The 19,934-nt window shown below is 41.1% G+C and overlaps 2 protein-coding genes across 2 annotated transcripts in view; both read left to right on the top strand.

Annotated features, from left to right (window-relative positions):
- Positions 1-19,934, top strand: part of LOC121193016 — a 293,109-nt gene that overhangs the window by 138,147 nt on the left and 135,028 nt on the right. The gene's annotated exons all lie outside the window — the stretch shown is intronic.
- On the top strand, positions 13,270-16,682 carry shhb (sonic hedgehog signaling molecule b). Its single transcript, XM_041055559.1, has 3 exons — positions 13,270-13,566; positions 14,889-15,150; positions 16,009-16,682. The coding sequence occupies exons 1-3, from the start codon at positions 13,270-13,272 to the stop codon at positions 16,680-16,682; spliced, it is 1,233 nt and encodes a 410-aa protein (XP_040911493.1).

The raw sequence follows: 19,934 nt of genomic DNA, 5'->3' as shown, positions 1-19,934 counted from the left end.
TCAAAATTAATCTAAATGATAATTGTAGAAATGCCTTCTCATCAGGCTCTTATTTGATGAACAACTTGTGTTCATCCTAACTGCACTGTTCCAGACTGCTGTGGGACGGCCACCCACCCCCACTGTAGCACACTTGATATTGGGTTGGAAAGCAACCATTTCATTTTTTGTCCCGGATTTGGAACCTAAGGTGGGTCATGTCTCTTTGTCAACTCTCATGTCAACTCTCTCAGACACACACACCTTGCAGAAAGAGGAAGTCCCAGATTCTCCGTCTAATATATTTGGACACAGAGGTTAAGCAGAGAGACGTCCATCAGCCTGTATTGACTGAATCTCTGGGTATGGCACCTCTGGGACTTCGTGAGACGGGCCAGGGCACTTAGGATATTAAACTAGATGCCAACTTCAGTGGACCGAAGCTTTTAAGTGATGCCATCAATTAAGCAGCATTGTGTGTATGGTGTATGTCTGGCAGTGAAGTCAGACAGAAGGGCAGATTAGGTAAGAACAGCCACTGCTGCCAACCAGTGATGTCATGCTCCTGAGCTCCCAGTGGGACTGAGAATTCAAGAAAAACCTAGCAGAGTCTCACAGATCCACGTCACATAAGCCATCTTAAAGCACAGAATTCATATTCTTTATCATTTTTTTAAGGGTTTTGTATTGAAATTGCTATGATTTTCTTTAAATGTAGAAGCTTCTGTTTTGGTGACTCTTCAGTTCCATTTTCACACAGTTCATCAGAACGTTTTCATGTGACTTTTGTTCTGACTCTGTTCTGGACATGACTTGAAAGTAGCAAAGTGCAATACTTTGGGACTGAGTTGTTAAAAATAAAAACTCCAAAGTATACCAAAAACAACTTTTGTCATAATGGCAGCTGTGGCCAGGCACACAAGGGAGAGGACCCAAATGCAGACACCACTAGATGGACGGTTAGTGATAATAGAAAAAAATCACTGGCATTTAGTCCATGACCAGGAAACAAGAACTCATGCATCTAAAAATCATCCACAGAGGAGAAAAAAAACCCCACTGGAAACACAAATTCAAAGGAAAACTAAGGAACTCTCCCTTGGAGTCAATGGAGGTAAGTCCACAAGAAACATGAAGATCAAGGAAGACAACAACAGGTTCAAACTGGGCCACAACCACGGACAAACTGACAAAGAGACAGTCTAAAATTCACTGAGGTTAATTGGCAACAGGTGAGTCACATTAGCACGGGGCAGGCGATTAACATTTCTAACTTTATGAGACACCCAGTGGTGGACATTGTGGCAGCCAACAATTTGCACTGCTTCACATCTTGTCAGGTCAGTGTTTTCTGACCTGACCCCGATCAGCAGGACCACATGGAAACTTAGTTCTCAGAAGACTTAGATGTGTTAAGCAGAAGCATTTATCGCAAGCTTGATGCTTCAAGAGGTTGTTAAGGTTGGAATGATGGTGGTCCCACATAAAAGAAACCAACATAGACTGGAAACAGGAAACAAACAGAGGTCTCCTGACCCACCCTGACCTCCTGTCTTTGTGGACTCTTTGTCCCTCCATTGAAAACATCGCCTGACTTCTTCCTTGGTAGCCGTCATAATTCCTACGGCCTCTAGAGAGTGCTCTCACTTCAGAGTAAACAGATGTTGTGGCTGAAATGAGTGATGCTGTCATTCTTCTTGGGAGGGCTAGTTTCAGATGGAAGGAATAATAAGCTACACTCTTCAAGAAAAGAAAAGACTAGTATTCCAAAGCATCTTTGACTATACATAAAGGCGAATGATGCCACATCAACAATGGCTTTTTTTGTGTGTCTCCCAGTTTAGACGAGAGAAGAGAGAGTCAGCAGTGCGTAGTCCATGTCAGCTTTATGAGCTGCTGGTTTTATGGTTTAAATGAGGTAATCATGTGAAGTTACAGATGGGGCGGCGGTGTGGGGTAGGGGCTAGGGGGCGGCAGGATGAGTGCCAACGCTCCGTCCTACACCAGTTAATGACCAGCCAATACTGGGGACAGGGTTTCCACTAAGTTTATATGCTGGCTGTTAGGAGGTACTTGAGATGAGTGATGGATAGTCCACCATAGTTTTCCAGGTGTCCTTGGGACGCCACCACACCAACTCATCATCAGCATCCATAAAAAAGAAATATGACTGCTAATTCCAAAGCCATATATTTGATGTAGTGGACATTCTCCAGCCAGCTCACATAGCACTATTCTTTTTTTATATTGTTCTGTTTTGAAGGCCTTGCTTTATTAAATATCTTAATGTATCAGCTGCATTAAAGCATTTTGACAACTGATTACTGATGAAAAATGTTTCTCGATATAAGCGAAAAGCATGGAAGGATGCTTGGTTGTAAAAGTGTCTTTGCTTGTGGAGATTCTCCAACAATTGACCTGCATTAATAATGTTGCATCATCAACATCTTAGTGTCAGAGCCTCAACAGCCCAACATGATATAGCTGCTGCTGGCATAACGCATCCCAATCTCTGGTAGAACTGTGTCTGTGATGAAGTTGCATTATGGGTAATGTAAACACCAGGTTTTGACAAGAAAGAAGTATGTGCGGAATAAAAGAGATGGCATCTGTGCTTCAGCTACATCGGTTTTGACGCTTTTGTCCATCATGACTCTGACAATGGGTGAAATGCTAAGTCTGTAGAAGACTCTCTGTCTAAACCACTCAACAGAAACTGGAAGAGAGGGATTCCATTGTATATTGCTGAGATTGTAAGAAACTAACCTGCTGAGACGGCGAACAGAAGTGCAAGAGAATGAAAAGTTTAATGTCATACGGATATGTGTTTGTCAATCCCACAGGTCTTGATTATAATGGTAAAGTTCTCAAACTCACTGACACCATATAGAACATATAGTTTAGGCTGTTTTACAGTGTTTACAACATTTACTGATTAAAGATAATTGAACTTAGTTTACTTTATTCAATCTTTAACCTTTACTTCCTTTTTCTGACTCTGAAATAATCACAGGTACAAGCTCTTTTTGTTTACACTCAGTGGGTGAATGGAGTAAATCTAGCCAGACACACAGAAAGACCATCTGATCCATCAGTTGATCAAATATGTTTATTATTCAATACAGGAGTTTGTGATAGGACAAGTAAGAGCCTTAACTCAGGGTCTAACTGTAAAAAACCTGCATACCTGAGACAATCTACCTGACCATTTCAGTTCCTACTCACATTACTACCTGTTCATTGTTCATTGTTATGCAAATGCTGAGCCATAATTAAACTATTTCGAGAAAAGCTGCTTAAAGTCAAGGCAAAAGCTCACGTTGCTGAGCAAGAGTTACACAGAGAAACAATACTTTGGCAAACAGCCTCCATTGTGTCTTTCATTTGACTAATATACAGTCTGCAGACGCAGCCTGCCCTCCATCAGTCTTTACATTGCTGTATTGCTGGATGAGCGAGGATTGTGATAAAATGGCTTTAGATGGAAAGAAATCAGTCATGCACACGTTTACCAGATCAGTACTGAACTGACCAAAGATCATGGCTTTTAGCTGATTGGTTCAAACTAAATCCAGAGCAGTTATCAGATATATTATTCACCGCTGTGAAGCGAAGTGATCTCCTGCTAGGGGAATTTCGGGTGTCCTTAACAGTCCCTCATCCAGGCCTCTAGTGGGAACACCATGAGGTACCAAAGGCTGGACTGACAAAAGAGGATTTTATGGGAAATGTGTATGGGAATTAGTGGCAAATCTGGCCACTAATGAGATTTCTTTCTATTTCCTAATCTTTCCTCTAGCCACTATTCAGAGGATCAGGCAGCACAAATAGCTTGAACTTCGTCACCTCACATCAACATCAGTATCAACATCTCAGCAACAGAATCTCACTGTCTGCTCAAAGCAAATATCACATTAACTTTAAACATCAAAGAAAAAAAAATTACAATTAGAAAACTAAAAATATAGTACAATAAAAACTGTCTCATTTACTTTTCTTACACTCTCTTCTCCTCTTCTACATAATTCCCTTCTTTATTAAAGGGTCAGTCCACAAATTTGGAATACCACAGGGGGACTTGGCAGAGGCCTCAAAAAAGACTGGTCAGAGGCCAGATAGATCATTTGGTTTGGATCTGTTTCTGGCAAGTAGCTGTCACAGTGTGACCATAAAAGACTGTCAGTATTCTTGCGTTCAAATCTCCAATAAAAAGCTGCTTTTGTTTAGTATTCAGGTGTATTTCTAATCATATTTATCATATTTATATGACATATATAGGTGCAGTAACATGCTGATGTTCAGCAGGTTTACTTTGGTCTCATCTTAATTTGGTGTGTTAGCATGCTAACCTTTGCCAATTAGCACCGAACACAAAGTACAGCTGAGGCTTATGGGATTGGCTGGACCAACTGCCTGAATCATAAGCTCTGGACTCACCCACCGCTCCATAGAGCAAAAAATAAGTAGTGATGGTAGAGATTTGTACAAACAGGGAGCTGATTCAGACAATAAATTTCTTTTCAGCTGGTGTTTAATAGCTTTGTCTTCCACTCAGCATGTCCTTATAGAAATATACACATACATATGAACGATTCCTCAAATGATGCAATGGCTACATTTTTAATGAATTTGTTCATTATTCATGTACTTTATATAAAAAAAATATATAAGTTGCCTTACAATATTTTGATGTCTTTGATGTATTGAAAAAGTAACCTCTGGCAATCAGAGACTCAATTCAGAAATTAGATGCAAGAGGATGAATCAAGCTAAACTAGAAGTACCGCATGGAGGTGGTATGCCTCCCTGTGGTTGGGTGCCTGTTTGTGGCAGATGTAGAGGTAGAGGTTATGGGTGTTTTGTAGTGATAATGGTAATGTTTGGGAAGGTTAGTGTTGGGTGTTTACAAGCAAAACTTACACATGATCACAGTGGCCTTGACCTTTGACCTCCGACCTCCAATACATATTGACTCCATCTTTGACAAGCAGTGATAATATGTGCAAAGTTTGAAGAACATTGCTCAAAGCATTGTAGAGATAACACATTCTGAAGCACGACATTTCACTGCGACCTTGACCTTTGACCTCTGACCTCCACACTCTAATCAGTTCATCTTTGAGTCACAGTCAACATTTGTGCAAAGTTTGAAGACCATCCAGACAGTAAATGAACATAAGGTCACAGAGACCTTGATCTTTGACCTTTGACCTCCAACTTCATCTTTGAGTGACAGTGAACATTTGTGCAAACTTTAAAGAACATCCTTCAAACGGTTCTTCCGATATCGCATTACCATGCAAAACGTAAATATGGTCATAGTGACCTTGCCCTTTGACCTCTGATCTGTAAACTCCTTTCAGATCTGCCATAAATCACAGTCAACATTTGTGCAAAATTTGACAGAGACCTCAAAGTGTTCTTGAGATCTTGAGATGCGCGTAGAAGAGTCCGGGCCAGACGGACGGATGGACGGACAACCCGAAGACTTAATGCCTCTGGCCTTGGCTATTGCCTGCGCAGAGGCATAACAAACCGCTATGTCTGATATAATGTGAAGACCATGCATAGCATATTATCATCACCCTCTTTGGTCCTTTGGTGTTTTAAAACTCCTCTGTGGATAAATATGAGCAGAAGAACAATGCAAGAGAAAAGTGCTTATAGGAAAACTACAATTTGTCACAACTTGGCTTTTATTTTTGTCAGCTCTGTCCATTGGTTCTATCAGGTAGGACGACTCTGTACTCACAACTGCTGCAACATGCAGGACACAGAGAAGAGTAGCCACAACACAGTGTCACTCCCAACTCTCACATCCTCTGGTACCCCTTTAGCTTAACTTCTTGACATGAAAATTTATTCCATTGTTGTTATAATGGTGTCTTGCCTCATGTTCATCAGCAGACAACAGGCTGCCCTTTGCATGACTCGTGTGTTGTCGGACAAACATTTGACTACGGCCTCATAGCATCAATTTCAAACACTGAGGGAGTTCTATATAAGTTTATTGGACTACTCTGCACGTCAAGAAATGAAGCTAAAGCTGTACCCAATGTGTGACAAGTTCGCAGTGAGACTGTGTTGGTAGCCATGACAGCACCTTCTCACAGTGGAAGTAATGCTGAACAAGGCTGTTGAAAAGTAGCTTGTGGCCATTGTCTTGGGACCATCCTTCGTCTCTTCCCTTGACTTGGAAGCTGCCATGTTTGTCTTGTCAAACACAGCGCCTGCTGATTTTGCATGTTGGGATCTTTCTCACATTGATCTGAGATTACAAGAACAGACATGATCAGATATTCATATCCAGTTGATACCAAATGAAAATTGATGATGATGAACGTAAATACCAAAAGCAGTAAAAGGCACTACAGCATAAATGAATGCTAAAAAGAGAGAATTCCAGGCAGTCTGAATACTGTCTGAGTGTGTTTTGAGACAGCAAAGGGCAGAATTCCACACTGTCCCTAACCCTAATTAGCAGTTCAGAAATGTTAAGCAGTTTCCTTGTTGTTTTTCTCCCATTGTACAGCAGGTCATTCTAATCCCTGCAGGTTTAAGTCACGCTCCAAGGAAATAGAGGGTGGCTGTAGGTCATGGAGGAGTCCAACATGTCTTAAAGGGACAGTTGGACACTTGTGACCAGTACACAGGTAATTCCGAGCAGGTTTAGCCTAGCGAAACACAAAGACTGAAAGCAGGAATTGTAGTTGTGTGTACACACCCTCCAAACCAGTCTTAACACATAAAAAAAAATCATATGTTTTTGAGGTGTGAAGTGAGATATGCTGATATTTTGGGAAAATAACACAATCATACACAACAAACAAAATATGTAATAATGTATTTGTAACTGTGATGCTTAGAACAAATTGTGTGTGTGTGTGTGTGTGTGTGTGTGTGTGTAGGGGGGTGAGAGGAGACAGAGAGAAAGGTGAAATAGAAAAGCTCCTTTTTTTATCGGGGTCAATTTTCATCTATCACCACATTAGCGGTCAGATCAAACTGTCTGTTACCATGGCGACACCTGAGAGGAGACATAAAGGTGAAAAAAGAGAAGAGAGATGAGCAGATGAAAAGAACAGAAGAGGAAATGAAAGAAGAGGAGAGGAAGAAAGGGAGGGAGGTGAGAAGAAACAAGAAAGGGTTGAGAGAGAGAAACAACATCCATTCATCTTTTTAGAAGAGAGGTGAAGATGCAGATGAAGGGGACAAAAGAAGAACTTAGAAGAGGACAGAAGAAAAGTAGAGTAAAAAAGAAGAGGTGGCGAAAGCGTATGAGAGAAAATAGAAAGAAGATATGGAAAAAAAAATAGAAAAGAAAATGGGAGTAAAGAGAAAAAGAAAGAAAGGAGATGAGATGAGAACAGATGAAAGGGAAGCAGGAGGAAAGAGAGGAGGAGAGTAGACAATGGGAGGAAAAGAAGAGAGAGAAAATATGTCTTATAACCAATCAAAACCCCACATTGGGCCTCCAAGTCAGGTGATGAAGACGTCAGGTGACGTTGTTATGGGAGGACAAAGAGTCCACACAGACAGGTCAGGGTGGATGGATGGGTCTATGTTGGTGTCATGTTGGTGTCATGTTGCTGTATGTTAGCTGAGGTCAGCATCCACTTGGTGACCAGACACACTCTATCCATGAGGAGTGAGGCAGCTCAGCAAGAGCCTGCTCCAAAAGCCAAGACTCTTTAAATCACATTCTTACAAGACAAATATTCAATCTCTCAAATTGCCCCTATACACACTCACACACACAAATACCAGCACGCTCTCCGTCTCATTTATTGATCACTCTTAATTAGAAGGTTGTAGTTAGAGGATTTGAGGTGAAGTCATATCCATTTTTTAATCTTGTCTGTCTCAAGTAAAGACAAGGGGCAACTAACTTCATTTTCCCTTATTGAATAATATAATATCTGAGGTGCGATCAAAGCTCTGAAACTGCACCTGTAACAAGCAGAAACAGTCCCGGGTTTAACTTTGGCTTTCCCTGACTGATTCAGTCACCTTGTGCAGCAGTACACCACTCCTAGCACTCCTCCCACGCCTGGAACTCTCCCTGGAAGCCCCGTTCTTTAAGCACGTCAAGCACCGTCTTCCAGCAAGTAGGGCGGGTGGAGCCACAGGTGTGTTGTTGTGATGTAGCGTCCAGTTGCCATTGTTCACCTATGCAAATGTTGCCTGTCTACATTCCTAAAATTTTGGTAAAAGAAATAGAAAGGGATTTTTCAACAGCAACCAAGAGGTAGAGGTGGTCTGGCATTGCCCAATATTGTAATGTATAATTAGGCCTGCCACAATAGAGTTATCCATGAATGGGTTCATAACTTTTTGGGAGGAAGAGAAGATTCCATTGAAGCATGGGGATGTCTCTCCTTTGGCTTACGAGGACAACTCACTAGTAATAAGAAAAGAAATTTCAAAAGCTGGGATAACCGCATAGTTCAAAACTCTGTCAAGATTTGGTGGGACATGAATAAATTTACAGGCCCCCAGTCATGGATAACAGAGATTTTTGTGTAAAGAGTGTGGTATTTCGCTCCTGGTGTGAGAGTCATAGGGGATCTGTTCTGATGTCCTTTTCACAAATCCAAAACACTTTTGGACTTCTTCACATACCTGCAGGTTCGCCACTTCATGGCCACGAACTTCATATCAGTATAGGTGAAACCTTGTTGGGACCACGTGAACAGTTTATAATTAATTTCAAGAGGAACAAAGGTTTTATTTCATATCTATAGAACAATCTGCAGAGCTAAATGCTGGGAGGAGGATCTCCAGAATGTTTACGATGAAGATGATGTGTGTTTCCCAGTAATAAATTTAGAGAAATGCAGTGTTCATTGTAAGTTCTGGTCATGTATTACTAAATAAGTTAGTGCTATATTGAAACAAAAGCTCTGTAAAGATTCAGGCCAGTTTCTGCTGGGGCTGTCACCTAAAAATAAAGTTATGGGTACAAGAAAATCTGGACTGTTGAACAAACTTTTTTGTTTTTGGCAAAGAAATGTATATTATTTACTTGGATTCAGGAAAAAAAAGGGGGAAATTTTCTGGGTTTTCCCAATGGAAAGATTAAGTACCAGGTTTAAGGGTAATGACAACAAATGTATGGAAATACGGTGGCCTCTGATAGAATACTATTTTAAAGGGAAAAGGTTCACCGGGCTAAAAGGGTTTAAAAGCTCCCCTCCCCCTCTTCTCTTTATAAGAAGTACTGTTGTCTTTGGATGTACTTAAACTGATTTCTTATGTCCCCTCAATTTTTGTTTGTTTGTTTACTTGTTTTATTTGTTGACCGGGGCCTATGGCACTTATTATGCCACATTTTGTATGTTTCATAAAAATGGAAATAAAATCTTAAGTTTTGAGAAGTTAATTCTGCCTCTAACAGACCCGCCTATGGTGTATAACAATGTATCTCTTTCTGATCACAGCCTATATGCACCAGACCAGCCACCAAATTTGCAAACATGCATTCAGTACACCCTTGATGCATTGGGCACTGCACAGTTGACTTTGTCATGCTCATAAATACATGAAAAAACAGCACCGAACCTCAGCTTCTGTTCTTTATATAATATTTATTATAGGCTAGTCTTAACCAAAAGTGAGGCTAAAAATACAGGTTCAGATTTAAGGTCGGAGACCATGGGACCTTATAAAGTGCAACACACTGCAGCCCCCCCGACACACACTGTTTACTGACTTATCTTATTTGTTGCCTGGATTGGTTCAAAGAGAGGTAGACACGCTCACTGTGGACTCACAGAAAGTCGCTCATGGTCAGTGATGATGACACTAGAATACGACTCCCTAGTGTCTCATAATCATAAAGCGCCTGTTAGGATGAGATCAACCTCCAGTTCAGCTGTTCAGAATTTTGACCCGGTGAAGATGGATGGCTGCTCATAAAAATCCATCTTCTTGCTTGACAGCATAAAATGTCCGACTGTACTTTTTAGGCAATGAAATCTAATATGATAATATGATAAAGAGTGCGGTGTAGACCAGCTCTATATGGAAAGTGCCTTGAGATAACTTCTGTTATGATTTGGTGCTATATAAATAAGATTGAATTGAATTGAATTCATCTCCAGTATATGAACTCTATGTTAAATTATAAAACATAGAGTCCATTTATTGTGGGATCACGAGAGACTCATGTTAATGCCAGGTCTGAACAGGACCATTGTCACGACCTGCCCCTTGACTGACTTCATGCCTGGACCCTGTATTATTTTCCTGTTTTATTTTGAAATGATTATTTTTTATATGTGTCTCATTGTCCTCCCTTCACTTGTGTATCTGGTCTCTGTGTTCCCCTCACTTTGTGTCAATTTGTCTTTTTGTGCTCTGTAGTTTTCCTGGTGTGTATTTTCCTGTCGTCGGTGTCCCCTGGACTCTGTGTCCATCTCGTCCACCCAGCTCACTTTAAGCTTGTTTCTTTATGATTTATCAAAATGTACTGCACTGCACCACATCGGCCTGCCCCTGAGTCTGCATTTGGGTCTGCTTCTCTGTGTTCCTGCTTCAGCGCACACACTGAAACTGAATCCAGTTTAACACTGAACTTAGACACACATCATAATCACAACTATAATTATGTGTGATTTATTCCTATACTGATACAGCAACAGATCTTGATAAGGTTTCCGTCAAAAATATATTGTTTCTGGATCCTCTAAGTGACCTTTGTCCCATGTGTTTGCATGTATCAATACAGAGTGGGGGCCCCACAGTGACCGTTCCTGCTGAAAGGCACTAACCAGCCTGATTCCCCACTTAAGGTTCTTAACATAGTTTGAGGATCAGGATTATAAGAAATGCTAATTCCAATTCCAACATTTGAACAATTCATGCCTGGAAGCTGCATGTGTATTTGTTGTTAATTGATGAAGGGCCACGTTATGAATGAAGACAGAAGCAGTTATTGATTGTCACACTGAAACACAGTACACCATGTTGACTTTTTTAAACAGTGGGTACCTGTAGTATGAAATCTGTCAAGCAGAACCTTCAAGCCTTTTTTAACATCATCATCAGCCTCATTCTTTTCCTTTTGTCTTCAACATTGTTGAAGACGTCATTGACTTTTTTTCGCGCCCCAAAGTGGCTTGAAATGAACTTATGCAACTTTTAGTGTTTTTAGAAAACAGTCAGATTCAATGGGTTGGATGTGTTAGTTACTATCAGATGGTAGTTAGACAAAAGCTGGGCCAGAGAGTCCAGAGAGGAGGTCAGGGTGGATGATGGGTCAGGTGACCTCTGTTTATGCCCTTTTTCCTACAGACAGTCAGCGTTGGTTTCTTTTATGAGGCCACCATCAAACCAACTTTATTAACAACTTTATTATTGTAACCATGACAATGAAAGGCCCCTAACCTTCACTAAGCACTACTTCAAACACAAACCATGGTCTGCCTAAACCTACCCAAACCTTAAGCATACTGTAATGTCGATTTCCAGCAGTGATGTGCCTCAGTGGTAAAGGCACAGACAGATGATATGGTCCTGCTGGTAAGGTGGTCATGTTCAGAAAACTTCTGTATGCGTCAATCTAGAGGACAAAGACAAATGACAAAACTATGTTTAGATTTAGTCCTAATCTTGAGGTCAAAAGTTGTTAGTTTTGCATCATTGTTTTTTTGTCATATTTACTTTTGTCATATTTATGCTATGTAAATTCTTAGGACCCAAAGTGTCAAAGTCAACGCCAAAGACCAGGACTTGAAGTGAAAACAGTCTTTTGTTTTGAACAGGATATAAATGATATAAACAGCCATGCTACATTTTCTCTTTTAGACTTTATTGTTTTTTCTTTCTTTTTGCTTTTTTAGTTGAAAAACTAAAAAAAATGCCTGAAAGTGGAGGAGACAATGTTTTCATCCAAGAGCAAGACTAAACACCATGCCTCCTCTCTATGAGCAGGGCCCAAGCTCTCCTCTGAAGTCAGGTTCTCCAACTGACTCCATATTTTTAGATTCAGTACTTAACATGTTAAGATCACCAGTTTGCCCCCATGTTCTGTTTGATTTGTGGGAGTGTCAAGATCACATTATATAACGATAAATCATAATTTGGGGCTGTTTACACCAATCAGCCACAACATGAAAACCAGCTGCCTGAGGTTGTGCAGAGTCCCCCCTTCTCCCACCAGAACAGGTCTGACCCTTTGAGGCTTGGACTTCACTTGTGGTGTCAGGCACCAAGATGTTAACATCAGATCCTTTCAGTCCTTTAAACTGAGAGAGAGAGAGAGAGGGGGGGGGGGGGTTGTCTCCTATTGGCCTTGTTTTTCCAGCACATCCTGCAGATGCTCGGTCGAATTTACATCTGGGGAATTTGCAGGCAAAGGCAACACCTTGAACTCTTTGTCATGTTCCATTCATGAAAAATCTTCCGTCCTCATTATTTTGAATTACCATGAACGAGTGTACTTTGTACAGGTCTGCAATAATGTTTAGGTAAAAAAAAAAAAATCTAAAAAGCAAAACATGATTCATCAGACCAGACCACCTTCTTCTAACACGCCATGGTCAAGTTCTGACGCTCATGTGCCCGGTAGGTGCTTTTGGCAGTGGACAGGAGTCAGCCTGGGCCCTCTAACTAGAAGCCCATAAGCAGCAAGCTGTGATGCATTGTGTGTTCTGACAGTGAAATATGATAGCCAGCTCTGTGGGACTGGACCACACGGGCCAACCTGCACTCCCCTGTGTGCACTGACGAGCCTTGGATACCCAGGACTGTGACGCCTGCTGGGAACACCCAGTAAGAGCTACTGTTTAGAGATGCCCTGACACTGTCATCTAAACATCACAATCTGGCACTTGTCAAAATCACTCAGATTTTTATGTGTGGCCATTTTTCCTGCTTCTGACACATCAGCTACTGCCTCATTTATCCCCCACCCTCATATATCTCCACCTTGGCAGGTGGCATTGTAATGAGAGAATCAGTGGAGGGTTTTTTGTTTTTTACTTCACCTGTCCGAGGTTTTATTACCGATGTGGCTGATCAGTGTATAATACCTATGTTACGCAGGACTGTCAAACTCTTCCACTGTCACTACTGTTTTCTCAGGGCAGTCAGTGAGAGAGAGAGAGAGAGGAGAGAGAGAGAGAGAGAGAGAGAGAGAGAGAGAGAGAGAGACCTACAGTAGTTATGGCACCTGCACTTCTCCAATTGTAGTGGAGAAAGGCGCTTAAAACGAGATTTTAACGAGATTAAAACTAAAATCTATCGGATGCACGTCACCTCCCCCAGGATCCTCCAGGTAAACCGAAGATGGTCCTGATGAGAGTGATGCTGTCGGTGTCCCTCTGCCTGCTGCTGGCGCCCGTCATCTCGGGCTGTGGACCGGGCAGGGGATACGGGAAGCGGAGGCACCCCAAGAAACTGACACCGCTGACTCTGAAACAGTTCATTCCCAACGTGGCAGAGAAAACCCTCGGAGCCAGCGGCAAGTACGAAGGCAAGATCACCCGCAACTCGGAGAGGTTCAAGGACCTGACTCCCAACTACAACCCCGACATTATTTTTAAGGATGAGGAGAACACCAACGCCGACCGGCTCATGACACAGGTCGGTGATTTCAGTGTGTGTCATGTAAGTGGAATTTAATATTGGTGTAATTATGTGGATCAGATGAATGACAGTCGGATGTGAAGCGGCACAAGAGAACATCGGTCTGCAGATGTATGGTAAATGAACGACCACGGTAAATGAAGTTCTCAGTAACTGGATCAGAGGGCTACTCTTTACCGTTATGCAACTGTCAGTGAGCTCAGAATATGTCAGATGGAATTGTAAGTTTTCATTTTCAGCTCTCTCCACTCCAGTCCTCCGTTAGGGTACAGAGCCGAGAGATGTGTGTGTGTGTGTGTTTTGGACATTAGGATAAATATAAAGAAATGGGAGATAAATGCTTTTAAGAGTACATGCATACATCTCTCTCTCTCTCTCTCTCTCTCTCTCTCTCTCTCTCTCTCTCTCTCTGTGTGTGTGTGTGCATATGTGTGTTTTAGACATTAGGATAAATATAAAGAAATGGGAGATAAAGATAGTACATTTGTAGATATCTGTGTGTGTGTGTGTGTGTGTGTGTAGATATGTATATGATAGATATGTATATGTTATAAGTGATGCAATACCTGATTTACTATATACCTGGTTTCAATACTCAGCTCTATCACATCATCAAGTCACAAACTAGATGTGTGGAGTTTGAGAGACATTTACCAGACAGGACCACTCACATTGCATAATGGTAAGTGTAGGAGCCAGTGTCTTTTGGGGGCAGGAAATCTCAGCTTCCACTGCTTCTGTTGTGACTCTCTAATTCCCTCCATTTCTTGTGAGTATTGCCGCATTATGGAAGTGCAATAGATCTCATCACTGTATGCATATACTGTATGTATAGTGAGCTGAACAGTGATGGTCCGAGCTTTTCTACTGAAAACAGCTGCCCGTTGCTGCTGTGCGAGTAAACCAAAGCAGTGAAACAAAAACAATGAGCTAAAAGAGGCTAAAACATTTTTTAAAAAAAAGCTCCGGAGCTCCGACCAACCATGACTAAATCATAACAAGACAATTGAAGACATGGTCTAAATAACATGTTTACAGAATGAAATTTGATGGATGATAAAGGATAGTTCCAGTTTATTACATCTTGGGTCTTATTTTATTTATTGTGACCCTCTGATAACACAGCAACAGTACAAATGTGAGTGTTATTAAATGGTAGAAACTTTGGCAATGCTGTAAGATCAAAGTTACAATAAACTGGAATGACCCTTTACATATGTTTACACATTTAGGAGTAAGACATTTATACTGTTACACTGAAGCAACTTAATATTTCAACAAACACACAAGATAATTGTGACATTTCTCTCCCTTTTCAGAGGTGTAAGGACAAACTGAACTCTTTGGCTATTTCAGTCATGAATCAGTGGCCCGGGGTTAAACTTCGGGTGACAGAGGGCTGGGATGAGGACGGACATCACTCTGAGGAGTCTCTGCATTATGAGGGCCGAGCGGTGGACATCACCACCTCAGACCGAGACAAAAGCAAGTACGGCATGCTGTCAAGACTGGCTGTGGAGGCTGGCTTTGACTGGGTCTACTATGAGTCCAAAGCCCACATCCACTGCTCTGTGAAAGCAGGTGTGTGGACTATATCTGTAATTACATGAGGCTTACATACGCTGTCTTATTAGCATGACTTAAGGCCCTTTTTGCAATGGGGGTCATTGTGTTTCAAAATGTTTGTTGGGTGCTCAAACAGAATCTAAAACCTGAAATCCTCCCTCCACACCTTTAAGAATAGAAGTAGCTGCACAGGACAATTCCTCTCCTCCAGAATGGAAAAACCAACAATCGCGCCCATGGTGACTGGCCAGGTGTGTAAGATGTGAGGAAGTACGCAGGATTTAAACATCTCTCTCAAGCTCTCTTTTTTTATTCTTCACACAACTGATTCAATCGCTTTTTGCCTTTGATGCCAACATCTGGCATCTGGGTCTGGGGATGATGATTTTTAATAAATAAAAAAAGTCACTGGCATACAAAGCCCATGAGGCCAGAAAACAAAACTCAGGCAACCAAAAATCATCCACAGAGGAGTAAAAGTCAGGAACACAAACGCAAAGGAAAATTCAGGAATTCTTATACTAAAAGATTCTTAAATATTTGTCTCTCTGTTTTACTGAAAACTTTGACTTTCTGTGGTGCTAAATGAAAAATCAGGGGAAAAGCACATTTACAGCATTATGACAAGAAGACAAGAATAGGGTGGGACAGTCTGAGAGAGTGCATCATTAGCCTTTCTTCCAATGTGACTGTTTAGAACACATATGAACACTTTTGACTATGAATAAGGTTGGACAACTCATGGCACAAAACAAGTTTGTTTTAAGGATACGGCAGTATTTATGGTTACCAGCCCATTAATTGAACAGAATTATAATTCTTATAATATTTATTGATTAGCTATAATAAGCATCAATGTTCTGAATATTACAGAAAACTCGTTGGCAGCAAAGGCAGGAGGTTGCTTCCCTGGTTCATCCATGGTGATACTGGCAGATGGAAGGACTAAACCAATGAAGGAGCTCCAAGTTGGGGATAAGGTGCTGGCTGCTGACCAACAAGGAAATCTTGTTTTCAGTGACTTTCTTATGTTCATGGACCAGGACCAACAGATTGCACGAGAGTTCCATGTGCTGGAGACTGACGAGCCACGGCGCAGACTGACGCTGACTCCAGCTCACCTCGTCTTTGTTATGAACAGCAACAGTACCAACAACAGTGACATCAGGGCTGTGTTTACCAGTAATGTAAAGCCAGGACAATGGCTTCTTGTTGTTGGGAATGAACGGCCAGACCACCTCATCCCTGCAAGAGTTACAAGAGTTTATGTGGAGCAGTATGAAGGGTCTTATGCACCTGTAACCTCTCATGGAACCATCATAGCTGACCAGGTTTTGGCATCGTGCTATGCAGTGATTGGGGATCATGACCTTGCACACTGGGCTTTCGCCCCGGTTCGACTGTGGCGCTCAGTTGTGTCACTGGTTGGGATGGTGAAAGAGTTCAGCAGTGTGCACCAAGCAGAGGGCGTCCACTGGTACCCTGAACTTCTCTACCACGTGGGAAGTTGGCTCATGGACAGCAGCTCTTTTCACCCACACAGCTGAGATATACCTTATCCTTTAATAGACTGTATATTCACACTGGAATTTAAAAAAAAAAAAAAAACATCATGTTTTTGGCCCAACCCTTTCAGCTAAACATAAAAAACAGGACTTTTATGGGTGTGCCTGCTCAGCCCATAGAACCATGTGTTCAAAAAATTCACATTTATCATGTCTTCTTTGAGACAGCACAGTTAACACTGTTTTCAGAATGTGACAGTACAATAAGAAATTATATAACAAGAAATGGAAACAAAGATAAGAAATAATGAAAAATCTTAAGAATAAATAAACGAGTAAAAGCGTAAACAAAAGAAAAACTCTAATTAAAAGCCATTTTTATAAAATGAGTTTGTAGAAGGGTTTTAAAAGAGGACTCTTAGGTAGCTTGTCTGATTCCTGAGGGAAAGGTATTCCACACTTGAGGAGCCCAGACAACAAATGTCTTAGTCCCCTATGACTAAGGCCTTGCCCTGGGAACCCAGAGCAATAGCTAGTCTGCATATCTAAGGGGCGAGAGGGTTGGTAGTGTAAGATGGGGCAAGGCTGTTCAGTCATTTAAAAACAAGCAGTAGATTTTTAAAAATAAATTCTGTAAACCACAGATAACCAGTGCAATGAGGCAAGAATAGGGGAAATGTGCTCATATGCTTCTAGTTCTTGTTAGAACCTTAGTTGCAGTATTATGTGCAAGCTGGCAGGAGTTGATAGTCTAGAGGCAAAAGCATGAATGAGTGTTGCATCAGTGAGAGCATCAGAGAATAGATCTTGGCAACATTCCTGATCTGTGTGATAGCTGATTTGGTGATTTTGCTGAAACATTCAGGTCTGAATCAAAGATTTCTCCCAGACTTCTGGTGTCATGAGTGGACTGAAAATCCCAGGAGACTGAAGTTCTGCCTTACAGTGTCCCTGTAGGCTTTTGATCCAAGCACTGTCACTTCAGTTTTGTTCAACATTGAAACATTACAGAATATCTTGGACCTAGAGTCTGCAAGATGGTTGGTTGCGAGGTAAATGAGGTGACATCTGAGGGATTTAGAACCAGAAACCTCCTTTAATAAATCTAGCCTCACGTCGATAAACGATAACTCGGGGTTGTGAGGATTTACAGTGATAAAAATGTCAAACGAGAAGTATTAGTCTTCTTTACTATGCTGGTTTGTCACAGTTTAACATTATTTTTGTCGTTTTGGCCGTTGTTGCTCTCAGCATTTAAATTGTACTCACAAAAACAACTGCTGAGATCTGGGAGCACAGCAACTGTTGTCTGTTCAGAACCTGTCTGATTGTCTGTCTGCTTGTCTGATAGTGACTGACTGTCACTATCTGACTGTGTCTGTCTGACTTCCTTTGAGTGATGTCACCATGTTTCCATATGTTAGCAGTTGCTTCGGCGGGAACAATGGCCGAAATTACTACCCCAGACTGAAACTGGACTTTGAATTAAGGAATGATACATTTTAAATGGAACATTCTGACAGGAAATTTTCTTGTATGTTGTCTTACATGGCATCTGCGTGTCCACTGATATATGATCCATCCCTAGCTTAGCACAACTGAACACTGCTGTAACTCCTAACGATCTGTGATGAATGATTTTTGATCCAGTCTAAAGTGACATGCATGTGATTTTTCTCCCCCTGACCCAGTCATAGTTCAGGCCACAGTTACCAACTCTTTTGCAATGGACCTGCTGTCCTCACATTAGTCCCATCCTGTACTTGAGTTTTATTTCTGTAGCTCCAGTTATCTCAGCACACTTCTCATTATAGAGCAGGTCTAGCCCGTAGTCCTTTATAATATTTTCAGCTTCAGTGTTCACACAGCAGTCAGTTTCCACCTGCTTTCAGCTTTTGTGCTAAGCTAGACAAAACATGTCACGGACCTGCCTCTGTATGCAACAACACAGCATGTAGTGTGTTCCAGTGATGGCATCTTGAAAGGGAACACAACTGTAGCTACCACAAAGAAGATGCACAGATGATATGAAATGATTTCTACTGTGAGAGTGTAAGATATAATCTGTTCAAATCTACAGTGTGTCTCAGTCCAGATCTCAGATCAACGGATGGATTAATGGATCAAAGACACTGGAATAGTTTTCACTGAATGGACAATGAAATAATATATATACAGATACTTATATATATCCAGATGTATTTATTTTTTCTGTATTACTGACAGAACATTTGTTGACGGTCCATGTGACATATGAAAATATTAAGTTTGTCAATGTTTTTGAGTCTAAAAACCACACTGAATGATTAGTGTATTAAGGTGTAGTGAACGACTGTAGAGTTAATGTGATTGTTCTAACTGACTGTCAGGGCCAATTATATTTTCATGGATGGAGAAAGTAGAACATCAGTATATTGTATTTTTTATACACTGGATGTTGACCTCAAACTAATAAGAAGCCTGAGGAAACATTTGGCAATCATAGCTTCATTTGGGTATAGCCTTACAGGCAGACAGCCCATGGTTCAATCTCTCTAAATGCATTAGTCTATATTACTGACTCAAGGGCTATAAAACATAAATATATTATCAGCATAATCTGATGCAGTGTAGGTTTATACAGATAAATACTGTGTTTATCTCAGTGGATCAGATTTTGGACTCTGTGGTTTCCATGCGTCTGTGGCGCACAGATCAGTGCCTGCTCAGGAGCAATATGCAAATTCCTCCCTCCGCAGAGGTGAGCTGTGGAGGGGGAGGAGTCAGCTCATTGTTTTTCGAGCTTGTGTTTCGCCGGCCACAGCCAAAGAAGTGTTTCACTCTTTTATTTAACCAAAGAGTTAAGCTACGCTGGAACTGAAACTATAAACTTGAGACTCTGTTCAAATATAAATACAAATTTTTATAAAACGTTTGTTGTTGGGTATGTTGTTCATGATGAACACACAGGCCCTGATGTTAAATCACATGGCAGGTGTAGCTGTAACACAACCATGTTCATACCAATGTTGACACATTTAAGAATCTGTTATTTGTTTGTTTTGTTGTTGTTTGTTTCTGTTGTGTTTCTTATTTCCAGACACATTCAGACAGTAGAAACAAGCTACAGATAAAACACTGACACATTTTCACCTTATACAGTTGTTAAGACTAACCAGTTCTTATTAGGTTTGCTTTCACCAAAGGTACAAAATATAACCAGAGTACTAAAATCCTGAATACTCATATTTATTAATTTCTACCACACAAAAACTTTGGCATGTAACCAGTTTAACAGTTTTGGGGTGCAGCAAG

This window comes from Toxotes jaculatrix, chromosome 14, assembly GCF_017976425.1.
Source record: "Toxotes jaculatrix isolate fToxJac2 chromosome 14, fToxJac2.pri, whole genome shotgun sequence".
Classification (NCBI taxonomy): Eukaryota; Metazoa; Chordata; class Actinopteri; family Toxotidae; genus Toxotes; species Toxotes jaculatrix.
This window is presented reverse-complemented; position numbering and strand designations above follow the sequence as displayed.

What these genes read in the sequence shown, in the direction of transcription:
- shhb (XM_041055559.1), top strand. Translation starts at nt 13,270, where the DNA reads ATGGTCCTGATGAGAGTGATGCTGTCGGTGTCCCTCTGCCTGCTGCTG. An exon ending in CCGACCGGCTCATGACACAG is followed by an intron (nt 13,567 to 14,888) that starts GTCGGTGATTTC and finishes CTCCCTTTTCAG; the next exon opens with AGGTGTAAGGACAAACTGAA. An exon ending in CCACTGCTCTGTGAAAGCAG is followed by an intron (nt 15,151 to 16,008) that starts GTGTGTGGACTA and finishes TGAATATTACAG; the next exon opens with AAAACTCGTTGGCAGCAAAG.